Source organism: Mesocricetus auratus, unplaced genomic scaffold (genome assembly GCF_017639785.1).
Source record: "Mesocricetus auratus isolate SY011 unplaced genomic scaffold, BCM_Maur_2.0 Super-Scaffold_100018, whole genome shotgun sequence".
Classification (NCBI taxonomy): domain Eukaryota; kingdom Metazoa; phylum Chordata; class Mammalia; order Rodentia; family Cricetidae; genus Mesocricetus; species Mesocricetus auratus.
The window spans coordinates 23,205,458-23,218,119 of record NW_024429199.1 but is presented as its reverse complement, the minus strand read 5'-3'; the positions used below and the strand labels follow the sequence as shown (position 1 = coordinate 23,218,119).

General features: G+C 40.3%; 1 protein-coding gene and 1 pseudogene across 1 annotated transcript; both read left to right on the top strand.

Annotated features, from left to right (window-relative positions):
- Positions 1 to 393: 393 nt before the first annotated feature.
- LOC110340125 lies at positions 394 to 733 on the top strand (annotated as a pseudogene).
- Positions 734 to 5,118: 4,385 nt separating this feature from the next.
- LOC101828604 (trace amine-associated receptor 2) lies at positions 5,119 to 10,821 on the top strand. Its single transcript, XM_005065812.2, has 2 exons — positions 5,119 to 5,142; positions 9,826 to 10,821. Exons 1-2 carry the CDS (start codon positions 5,119 to 5,121, stop codon positions 10,819 to 10,821), a joined length of 1,020 nt encoding a protein of 339 aa, XP_005065869.1.
- Positions 10,822 to 12,662: the final 1,841 nt, after the last annotated feature.

Genomic DNA, 12,662 nt, shown 5'->3' with positions numbered 1-12,662 from the left:
CATGAATTTGGATCTCTGGCACCTACATATGAGCATCGTCATGCATGTCTGCCACCCTAGTGTTGGAGGCAGAGGTAGGTTGATCTCCAGTTTGATGGCCAGGCAGTTCAGTCAATTGTTGAGTCCTGATTTAGTGGGAGACCCTAACTCAAAGGATAAAGTGGAGAGCAATAGTAGAAGATAGCCAACATCAAATTCTGGCCTTCATAAGTATACATGTGCACATGCATGTACATGCACATGTGCACATACACACTACATGTTCACATACAAACACATACAAAATGTACAAGTGATGAAGATGTGCATCTAAAACTGAGTAAGCAGACTTTAAAATATGTACAAGACGCTCTCCTTTTTCTCTTCCTGGGATGGTGCTCAGAGGCACTCAGAATGGTCCAATGTTTGACATGCTGTCATAGACTTTCCCACAGTGCATCCTCTAACAATACTCTCAAACCTATGACCACAGGATTATTTACCTTTAGACCAAAAAGGTTGGGAAAGCACCTGCATCCTCATGCCATGTGTATCCAGGCATACTTTGAGTGATTTATGATGTGAGACCTAAAGTCCTTATGCGATGGTCTAAGACATCAGTAGTGTCTACAGCATCTCCATGCGTGCCAAGTGTGTCTGTGATAGGATCAAATGGGCTTTCCTTATTGAGGAGCAGAAAATTCTTATGGAAGCGTTGAAGGCACAAATTTAGAGTCAAAAAAGAAATAAATAAAAATTGCTTTTTTAAGTAATCAAAGTTGAGGCTTGGTTTTTGAAAAAATATGTATAAGACACATTCGTACAATATGTATGTATAAGACATATATGTAACAAAGTTTATGGAAGAGAATTAAAGAAGACCAAGTAAATATGGAACTCATCCATGTTACTGAAGTGAGAGATTTGATGTTATACAGATATTATTGTTACCCACTTGAAATTCAACATAACTTCTGCAGAACTTAGAAAACTTGTGAATGTTTAAAAGATCAGAAATAAATAGATAAATCAAAAAGATCAGAAATAGCCAGTTCATTTTAGTATGAGGAGGAAGAAAAAGAAAGAGGAAGAAAAGGTCTTGTTCTCCTATGTATGAAGACAGTGCGAAGCTGTGATAGCCAAGGCAAGATAGCTTTTGTCCATTATTAGGTGGGATGGTAAATGAAATTAGAGAGCTCAGAAATAAATATGAGCTTTGGTACACTGCATATCTGGATGTTAAATCTGTGGATAAAAGCCAGGTTTTTTCAATAGATTGGAAATGGATAAAGATGGTTTATCAAAAAAGGATTGAATTGCAGTCTTACTTTACAGGTTTCACACATCATTCCATATGTAAAAAAGTACAGTTTTACATACTGACTGTTAGAGTATAAATCAGTATAGCTATTTGGAAGACAGCCCTAATTTAGCTTCAGCTGTCAAACTGAGTTATGTGAAGTAGTCTTAGTGAGGGTGGGGGTGGGGTAGCCCAGGTCAGGATGGCCAGTGAGCATGTTTGCAGAGAAATGTCTTGACTGATGATTGGTATTAGATGACCCAGCCCATTCTGGGTGGCACCTTTCCCTGGTAGGTGGGCCTGAACTCCATAAGAAAGGTAGTTGAGTATGAGCCTGGGAATGAGCCAGTAAGCAGCATCCTCTGGGGTCACTGCTTTGGTTTCTGCCTGCTGGTCCCTGCTCTGAGTTTCTGTCCTCACTTACCTCAGTGATGGACCGCAACCTGGAAGTGAAAGCTGAAATAACCCTTTCTTCCCCAAGTTGTTTTTGGCCAAAGTGTTTATCATGGCAACAAATACTATTGGTTTTTATATTGTACAACGTGAGTATCTACATCCTTCCTGACTCTACAATTGCTTTCTCATGTATATTTATGAGGAAAAACATCATGAGTATACGCCACAGCAGATTTGCCCTAGAGTGTTCCAGAGAGCACTGTTCACATTAGCAAAAGAATTAGAAGTAATTCAAATAACCATTAATAAGAGAACAGAAAACAAATTTATTCTATAGTAATAGAGTGAATGAATTGCAGATACATAAAGCTTAATGGAGAAACTAAAAAAAACCCTCAAATTTCAACAGACAACAAAAAACATGTTATTTATTCTATAACGAGTCCTAAAAGGGTATAGGTCCTGCCCTGGATGAAATAACAGTCTATGGACACCCCCATAGATGGCCTCACCCTCCCTGGGGAAAGGAGTAGGGATTGGAAGAGGGGGGGATGGAGGGGTTGGTAGAATGGCATGAAGGAAGGGAGGAAGAGGGAGAGGGACCTGGGATTGACATGTGAAGCAACCTTGTTTCTAAATTAAATTTAAATAAAAATGATTCCTAAAAACAAATCAAACTACATACTGATTTAGCTATACCAGGATGCTTAGTATTTTATTCACTTACTAAAGAATACAAATGATTAATAGAAGGTTGAAAGGAGTATTTGCCTGAGGAGATAGGCATATAGATATATGGACATCAGTGTTAGTACAGAAGTTAGTCATAGCAAAAGATTAGCAATAACATAATAAAACAGAACAAGTATAAAATGATATGAATTCTCTTTGAAAACAGTTTACATTTTACACACTACATTACTAGCATACTTTGTAATGATGTAAGATGATGTATGATGAGATGAAGGGAGGCAGATAATATGGGTATTGTAGTTCAGCATTGGGCCACTCTGCAATAGTTATAATGGTACTTGAACAAAAACATCAGGATATTTCAAGTAGATTTAATAACTGAAATGACTTCTGAGGGACTAACAGTTAAGTAATAATACAGTGTGGCTTACTTGACAGAGGTATGATTTAGGGCCATGGGGAGAGATAGTGTGGGATTTTTAACATGCTACTTAGAACAGTAAACAATCTAAACTTTATGAGTTACATACTTCTGAAGTTCTCCATTTGATATTTTTATTTTATTTTGTTTTCTTTTTTCTTTTTGCAAAACAGGGTCTCTCTGTAGCGTTGGAGCCTGTCCTGGAACTCATTCTGTATACCAGGCTAAGCTTTGAACTCACAAAAATCCACCTGCCTCTGCCTTCCAAGTGCTGGCTTTAAAGGCATGCACCACCTCTGCCCAGCTTCATTTGATGTTTATAAACCATTGGTAATAGAAACAACGAACACCAAAACCATGATTGGGGGAGAGCATATTTCAATTTTTTAGATATATTGTAGTATTAGTGAACTTCAAGAAAAGGGGGAAGCACTTATTCCCAGACTCAGTGTAATTTGAGCTCTGTCTTTTCTCTGCTACTTCTCTTTATCTGTGTAACTAATAGAGGTGATGATGATGATGATGACAACGAAAATAATAGTAATGATTTGTCGTGCTGGAGGTGGAGTACAGGTCCTCCTGCACACTAGGCAGGTCGTCTATCACTGACCTATATCCTGGTCTCTAAGGATACTTGCATAGTTCTCTGTAAGCCAGGAAAGATATTGGAAACTCTCTCTCTCTCTCTCTCTCTCTCTCTCTCTCTCTCTCTCTCTCTCTCTCTCTCTCTCTCTGGTTTTTTGAGACAGGGTTTTTGTGTGGCTTTGGAAACTGTCCTGGAACTCGCTCCTGTAGACCAGACTGGTCTTAAACTCACAGAGATCCGCCTGCCTCTGCCTCCTGAGTACTGGGATTAAAGATATGTGCCATCACCGCCCGGCTTGGACTGATATTTGTAAATGTTTATTTGAAAACATAAAATTCTGTCTTCGTATCCATTCTGCTAGTCTGTGTCTTTTTATAGGCAAGTTGAGACCGTTGACACTGAGGGATATTGATGACCATTGATTGATGATTCTTGTTTGTGCTTGATGTATTGGTAGTGGAGTTATTGTGTGTAGGTTCTCCTCCCTTTTTCTTTTGGTGTTTGGTAAAGTGGGATTATGTATTGCCTGTGTCTTTGTGAGTGTAGTTAAAAAATCCACAAAATTATAGAGCTTGGGGAGGAGGGAGGTAGAGGTAGCTGGGACTGACATGAGAAACAAGCTTGTTCTAATTTAAATAAAAAAGAATGGGCTCAAAAAATAGAAAAAAAAGAAAAGATAAAATTCTCATTATCTTGTAATATGACTGAATTTCAAAATGGGTGGTTTTGTTGTTCTCTTTCCTCCTTTGAAAAGCTCAAGGAAGGTCAAATCAAAGCTATTTATGTATTCTGTAGGGATCAAACAAAACAAAAATGCAGTGTTTCTTGCTAAAATGTCACTAAGAACTTCCAGAAGAAGATAGGACTAGTGAGTCCTTTAAAACCACTCAGAGCTCAGTTTTACTACATAGATGTCTGAGTTTCCTACTTCCAGACAGCTGCCAAAATAGATAAGGCCACTGTCAACAGGCATCACTTAAACTCAAGCAGAAACCAGATGTCACATAATGATTAGCATTATGTCCACCCTTCTCACCACCCCATCTGAAGTGTATTTCTTTCCTGAGTTATCCAAGCAGTGGAAAATGAACTTTCTTATATGAAAAGAAGAATGACAAAATTATGGGCAACTGTGACTAAATGTGAGATTTAAACAAATGGTGTCTGAGAAAATATGAGCATAATTGTGGAAGTTACTTAAAGAAATGATAATGGAGTCAAGCTCCTCTGGTCTTAGGAGCACTGAGCTGCATCCCCAGACAAAGAGAGGAAACAGTGGATGGGAAAACCTCAGTGACTAAGAAATGTGATACGACATATGGACAGTGCCCCTTCTGCTCATTCTAAAGTGACAGAGGACACCTGTCTACTTTTCTCTTTGAATCACCCAGTCCATCCATATCTAATTGAGATTGAGAGCTACTGATAATGCAAGGAGTTCCTCTTGACAATTATAACCTTTGTGTAATAGCTGTTTTAGAATATTTACAGTTCTGTGGATGATGAAAACTTAGGTAAGCAAAGCCTCCTAAGAGAATGCAGGCATAGGTCAGGGCTACTTAAGCTGTTAAACTTCAGAATGACATGGGTGTCTTTCCCCCTTCCAAACACACACCCAATGCCCTTGAGACTGATTGTTAAACTATAAAGAAGCACAGTCAACATAGTTCATGTCTTGTAGTTCAGCATCAGGATTTAGAGCCATTAGGGAAGAGACTAAATTTCTTCCATAAAGCAGCTACAATGGCATCTTTTGAAGAACAACAGGTATGTGGAGAAGGGATTTGAAAAGAAAGATCTGTGTTTTGTCTTCTCTGAGTGTTTGTTAAGAAGTAAAATGTCTACCCTGCAAGACAGTAATGTTGTTCATGCACGTTTTCTTTCCTTTCCCATCTGTTTACTTGCGGAGAGAATGTGTAAGGATCTAGATCGGATTTTTCTTTTTTTAAATTTTTTTTTAATTTTTAGATTAGAAACAAGGTTGCTTCACATGTCAATCCCAGGTCCCTCTCTCTCTTCCTCCCCTCCTCCCATGCCATCCTACCAACCCCTCCATCCCCCTTCCTCCAATCCCTACTCCTTTCCCCAGGGAGGGTGAGGCCCTCCATGGGGGGTGTCCATAGTCTGTCATTTCATCCAGGGCAGGGCCTAGGCCCTCCCCCAAAAGTCCAGGCTGAGAGAGCATTTCTCATTGTGCGATGGACACCCAAAGTCTATTTGTATGCCAGGGATAAATATTGATCTACTACCCAAGGCCCTATAGATTGCGTAGGCCTCCTCACTGACACCCACATTCAGGGGGTATGGATTAGTCCAATGCTGGATTCCCAGCCATCAGTCTGGGGTTCAAGAGCTCCCTCTTGTTCAGGTCAGCTGTTTCTGTGTGTTAAACAAGCCCTGTCTTGACCTCTATGATGATGAGCAGTCCTCCCTCTCTGTCACTGGGTTCCTTGAGTTCAGCTATCCATTTGCCTGCAAATTTCAAGATTCCATTGTTTTTTCCCGCTGAATAGTACTCCATTGTGTCATTTTCTCTATCCACTCTTTAGTTGAGGGGCATCTAGGTTGCTTCCAGGTTCTGGATATTACAAATAATGCTGCTATGAACATAGTGGAACAGACATTCTTGTTATATGAATGTGCATCTTTTGGATAAATCCCTAAGAGTGGAATTGCTCAATGGATGACACTAGAAGAAACCATCCTGAGTGAGGTAACACAGTCACAAAAAGAGAAACATGGCATGTACTCTCTCATATATGGATTTTAGACATAGATCTGGGGAGTGCCAGCCTACAATCCCATGGCCAGAGAGTCTGGGAAACAGAAACTTCATTCAGTGGCTGATGGAAGAAGAGGCAGACTCCCACGGCTAAGCACTGAGCTGAATTCAAGAAAGCCAGTAACAGAGAGGGAGGACTGATGACCAAAGGGATTAAGACTGGGCTGGTTTAACCCCCAGAAACAGCTGACCTGACAAAGGTTAACTTTTGAATCCCAGGCATCAGCTTGGGAGTCCAGCATGGGACTGATCAAGACTCCCTGAATGGGGGTGTCATTGTCATTCAAGAGGCCTAGGTAATTTATTGAGCCTTGGGCAGTAGATCAGTACTCATCCCGAGTATACACACAGACTTTGGACTCCCATCCAACAATGTGAGGTGCACTCTCACCCTGAACTCTTGGGGAAGGGTCTAGGCCCTGCCCTGGATGAAATGACAGACTATGGATACCCCCATGGAGGGCCTCACCCTCCCTGGGGAAATGAGGGGATAATGGGGGGGGGTTGATGGGAGGGCATGGGAGGAGGGGAGGGAAAGGGAGAGGGACCTGGAACTGACTTGTGAAGCAACCTTGTTTCTAATCTAAATTTAAACTTAAAAATAAATAATAATAAAAACAACAATAACAACAAAAAAGAGTGGAATTGCTGGATCTTGTGGTAGGCTTATTCCCATTTACCTGAGGAATCTCCATACTGATTTCCAGAGTGGCTGTATGAGTTGGCACTCCCACCAGGAGTGGAGAAGTGTTCCCTTTTCTCCACATCCTCTCCAGCATAACCTGTCATTGGTGGTTTTGATTTTAGCCATTCTAACAGGAGTAAGATAGTATCTCAGAGTTGTTTTGATTTGCATTTCCCTCATGTCTAGGGATATTGAGCACTTTCTTAAGTGCCTCTCAGCCATTTTATACTCCTCTATTGAGAATTCTCTATTTAGTTCTGTAGCCCACTTTTTAATTGGATCCTTTGGTGTTTTGGAGACTTGCTTCGTGAGTTCTTTGTAAATTTTAGAGATCAGTCCTCTGTCAGATGTGGGGTTAGTGAATATCTTTTCCCATTCTGTGGGCTGCCTTTTTGTCTTATTGACTTTGCCTTACAGAAGCGTCTCAGTTTCAGGAGGTCCCATTTATTAATTTTTGACCTCAGTGTCTGTGCTACTGATGTTATGTTCAGGAAGCTGTCTCCTGTACCAGTTCGTTCAAGGGTACCATCCACTTTCTCTTCTAAGAGATTCAGTGTGGCTGGATTTATGTTGAGGTCTTTGATCCATTTGGACTTATGTTGTGTGCATGGTGATAGACATGGATCTATCCGCATTCTTCTACATGCCAGCATGAGAGGCAGATGGGTCAGGAAACAAGAAAATGGGCTGGCTTTTGATAGTGTATCTTATCCTCTAAGAAGAGTATTTAGAATCTTGAAAAAGCAGGAGTTCTTCCTAAGGACCAACTGATTTGTTTAGTACAGGTGTCCCCCTAAATGAAGCAGAAGTAACTCAGGAGCCTAATGTGTGCTCACTGTGAACAAGGCACTGGGTTGATTCCCCACTTCAAGTAAGAAGGGGGCATAGAGACACCAAAGGAAAAACATTTTTTTTGTTTTTTTTTTTTGAGACAAGGTTTCTCTGTGTAGCTTTGGCTATGCTGAAATTCATTGTGTGGACCAGGCTGGTTTTGAACTCACAGAGATCCACCTGCCTTTACCTCCTGAGTGCTGGGATTAAAGGTGTGTGCCACCACCACGCAGCAAGAAAATTTTATTGGCATATTTTAAAATCACTTCACTTTGAAAGTTAAAAGTTTTCTGTGTGGGGGTATCAGTCTGAATGTTATCATCTGTCTATCCCATCTATATCTCGACCCTTTCCTATGTTACAATTTTATTTTAATTACTGGACGAAGAAATATACTCTAAACACAGACTTTTTACATGCTAAACTAAGTACAGTTTGAGAACTGATTACAAGTATTTTAGAAATGTATGGGGAAAGACTTTTAGTGAAAATATTTCAGGGCTCGGGGATGGTCATGGAAGAAGAGGTTGCAAAAAGATTTTAAGAGTGAAAGGCAGTGAGTGGCTGCATTGAGACCATGTTTTCCAGACATGACAGGGCTATTCCCTGCATGACTTCAAACTTGTTGCATGCACGAGATAAAGTCAGACAAAACTTTAGTGTGAAGCCCCATTGCCTACAGAGGAGCTACTGGCAAGAGACAGCTGCAACAGGAGGTAGATTTTCTTCAGGCTTCTCACACTCTAGTTGATGGTCCTACACCCATGCACATCCTGCAAACACTATGTGGACTCAGTGTGCTAAAAAAAGAGACCACATAAAGCTGGGTGGAAAAAGTAGTGGTGAGGGAGTAGGGGAGGAGTTGGAGGTGAAGGAATGAGGGATAGATTTGATCAAAACATATTAGATGCATATAAGAATTTCTAAATGAACAAATAAAAACTTCTCCTTTGGACTGGGCCCTGTGGTGCACACTTATAATCCCAATACTCAGTAAGTGAAAGCAGAAGGATCAAAAGTTCAAGGCCAACCTATGCCATAGGAGGCCTTATTTGAAAACCTAAAGCGCCAAATCAAACCAACTAACCACCACTACCACCTACTGGGAATAGGTTTGTTCCTCTGTAAATACGACTGGCGGCATTGGCTGGCAGAGGTCTTAAATGTAATTTGGTGGTACCCTATCTGCAGCAACTGAACACCCAGGTCTTACGTGTGAATGGTTCCTTCATCCACTTTAAAGCATTGTGCAAGTGCATGCTGTCACACACCCCCTTTCTTCTCTGCAGGTGGACATGGTGTCCCAGAGTAGGGAGGAAAAGAGGAATAGAACTACCTCGAATCCATTCCTTGGTGTGAGTTGTTCCCTGTCTTACAGCTCGTTAAGTTGCTTCAGTTAAAAATAACCACCACAAAGCCCGATGTTCGGAGTTCCACTCCCAGGACTCACACGGTGGTAGGGAAGAACCGACTCCTGAAAGTTGTCCTCTGACCTCCACCCTTGGATTAACTGTTCTGGATGGGGTGACACTTGGAGATTTGCTAAAGAGGATGGCTCTCCCAGATAACTAAGGCTACTTCAACAACTCTTCCACTTAAAACAACTTCAGTAAGAAAAAAAATCAAGGCATAGAGGAAACAATAGAACATGTGAATGAAACTATTTTTACACAATGGCAACACACACCAAGCAAATAAAGTCTGATGCTGGATTCCAGGTTCATCTGAGGATGAAATGTTTGAATTTTCTAGCAGTTATTTATTCTTTCTATACGCACAAAGAAGCTTAGAGTTAAGTCACTAACACATTTATTTCATCTCCTCCTCTCCTGCTTCTCTTTTCTGTCTCCTCTCCTCTACATCCCTTTTCCCCTTCTTCAACTTCTTAATTACAGATCCTGTTAGAACAAAGTAAGAGTGGATGACAAAACTCGAGTCACGAAAATTATAACGTAAAAAATTTTAATCGATTCTATTAGAAGTCTATAAATCATAAAAGCAATGAGAAAATATCATATATATTTGTATATTTCAGTATAATTGTCTTCTTTGGGTCTTCTATATTTCTTTTCTTGGTCTGTGAAAACAGAAATAAAAATAGAGTGTTTGTCCACTTTCTCATAAATTCCCATGTGTTCTTGTTTTTATGTAGGAAGCCATTGATTGTTCAGAATATGGAAATGGATCTTGCCCAGAAAATGAAAGGTCTCTAGGCGTCCGAGTTGCCATGTATTCATTTATGGCAGGAGCCATATTCATCACAGTCTTTGGTAACCTGGCCATGATCATTTCCATTTCCTACTTCAAGCAGCTTCACACACCAACCAACTTCCTCATCCTCTCCATGGCAGTCACCGACTTCCTGTTGGGATTCACCATCATGCCATACAGTATGGTCAGGTCGGTGGAGAACTGTTGGTATTTTGGGCTTACATTTTGCAAGATCCACTATAGCTTTGACTTGATGCTTAGCATAACATCCATCTTCCATCTTTGCTCAGTGGCCATCGATAGATTCTACGCCATCTGTCACCCTTTGCATTACTGCACCAGAATGACCATTCCAGTTGTTAAGCGACTACTGCTTGTGTGCTGGTCAGTCCCTGGAGCATTTGCCTTTGGGGTAGTCTTCTCTGAGGCCTACGCAGACGGTATTGAAGGCTATGACGTATTGGTAGCATGTTCTAGTTCCTGCCCAGTTATGTTCAACAAGCTGTGGGGGACTACTTTATTTGTGGCAGGTTTTTTTACTCCTAGCTCTATGATGGTGGGGCTTTATGGCAAAATTTTTGCAGTATCCAAAAAGCATGCTCGTGCAATTGATAGCTTGCCAGAAAATCAAAATAGTCAAATGAGGAAAGACAAAAAGGCTGCCAAAACTTTAGGGATAGTGATGGGTGTTTTCCTATTGTGTTGGTTTCCCTGTTTTTTCACCATTCTGCTAGATCCCTTTCTGAATTTTTCCACACCTGTAATTCTGTTTGATGCCTTAACGTGGTTTGGTTATTTTAATTCCACATGTAATCCCTTAATTTATGGTTTCTTCTATCCTTGGTTCCGCAGAGCACTGAAGTACATTTTGCTGGGTAAAGTTTTCAGCTCACATTTCCATAATCCTAATCTGTTTACTCAAAAGGAAACAGAATAGACTTGATCTGTACTACATCACAGGCTGGAACTCAAGGAGTGACTGTGCTTCAAGGAGCTAGGGGCCAGAAGGCGAGCAAGGAGGGGTCAAGAACATGGCCAGGGCACTGTGGGGGGAACAAAGTAAAATTATGTATGTATGTGTGTGTGTGAATATATGTATATGAAAATGCATAATGTGTAACAGCTACTGAATAACGAAGGCATAACAAATGAAACATATGTAGGAAAATGATGACTCTATAATGAATTTATGCTAACTTAAAAATGAATAATAAAAATAATAAAGGGTTTGACAACACTTTAAGTGAAATAATTACTTTTAATTCTCAGCACAGCAGGGTGACTATTGATTAAAACATATATGATGAATTTCAAAATGGAAGTCATGTATACTTGAAAATGACCCATGGCTGAAATGATGGAGATGATTATCATTCTGATTTGTTTATAGCATGCTGCGTACACATCCTGAAGTACCACAATGTACTCCACAAGATGGAAAAATTTCAGAAAAGAAGAAAATACAGGAAAAATGAAGTTGCCCAAAGTGTGCATGTGTGAGAGAGAAGGGGAGGGGGGAGATACAGAGAGAGAGAGAGAGAGAGAGAGAGAGAGAGAGAGAGAGAGAGAGAGAGAGAGAGAGAGAGAGAGAGAGAGGTGGGAGAGATTTTGGCTAGCATAAAGAGTTCATGGTTTCTAGTATTTAAGGGGAAGAAAGAGAAATTCTCTTTGTACCCAAATTCTGTCTAACCTTTGCCTTAACGTGGAAGAAATGAAGTAATATTAGAAAAGGAAATAGAACATGAGGAAAAATTCAGTAGCAAAAAGAATATGCAAACACCTTTTGAAAAAGGGGTTGATTTTATGTGCACAGGTATTTTGTTTACACGAGTGTCTGTGTATCATGTGTATGCTGTGCCCGTGGAGCTCAGAAGAGGCCATTGCATCTCTGGAACGAGAGTTACTGATGATTGTGAGATCCCATGTGGGTGATGGGAGTCAAACCCAGGTCCTTCAGAAGAGCAGCCCTTGCTCTTGACTGCTGAGCACCTCTAGCTCTGCCCCTTTCTTTTCTCATCAGGAGGATCAGAATGCAGCTGAACCTGAGAATTGCTCCTTCCTGTCACCACCATACCTTTTGTGTGACGTCTTCATTCAATGTTTCTTTCTCAGTGTCTAAGTGTATCTATCAGATTTTTGGAATATGAACAAGTAGAAACTATTGGTAACTGAATAATATCAAAAACTCACATTCTGGCAGAAAGCATCAATTTAGTAAATTTAGTAGCTGAATGTTAGACTATTACTAGATTTTACTGTGGTGACATGAAATGTATTTCTTAAATGAGACAGCTCAGTGGATGAAGGTGCTTGCAACAAAGTCTGAGTTCAATCCCCAATATCCATATGGAGGAATGAGAGAAGCAGTTCTTGCATAAAATTGTCCTTTGACCTCGACGCACGGGCCATTGGATACGTACACACACACATAAATAAATAACACACAGATTCCTTGAAAGTCCTCATCAATGCAACTTGGTCATAGCAACTGCCTATTCTTCACTTACAGTAGAACTCTCTTCAGAGAGAGTAGCTTATGAGTAGCTTGTATTGTTTTGGATGTGATGATTAATAAAAGCAATCCCGAATATGTTGTGTTTTGAATCCATCACTGTTTGATCAATATCTATATTTATTGAGTATTGGAGTAGAAGGAGGGAGGCAAAAAACCCCTCACTATTTAAAGGAAATATCGGGTATTAGTGACTTTATATTTGGCATTTACTGCCTTTTGCTGCCTTCATGTTGAGACTCATTAAAGGTGAGCTATAGTCTGTG

Excerpts from the sequence above, each read along its gene's own strand:
- LOC101828604 (XM_005065812.2), top strand. The coding sequence starts at position 5,119 with ATGGCATCTTTTGAAGAACAACAG. Across the intron at positions 5,143-9,825 it reads CATCTTTTGAAGAACAACAG|GAAGCCATTGATTGTTCAGA; the intron begins GTATGTGGAGAA and ends GTTTTTATGTAG.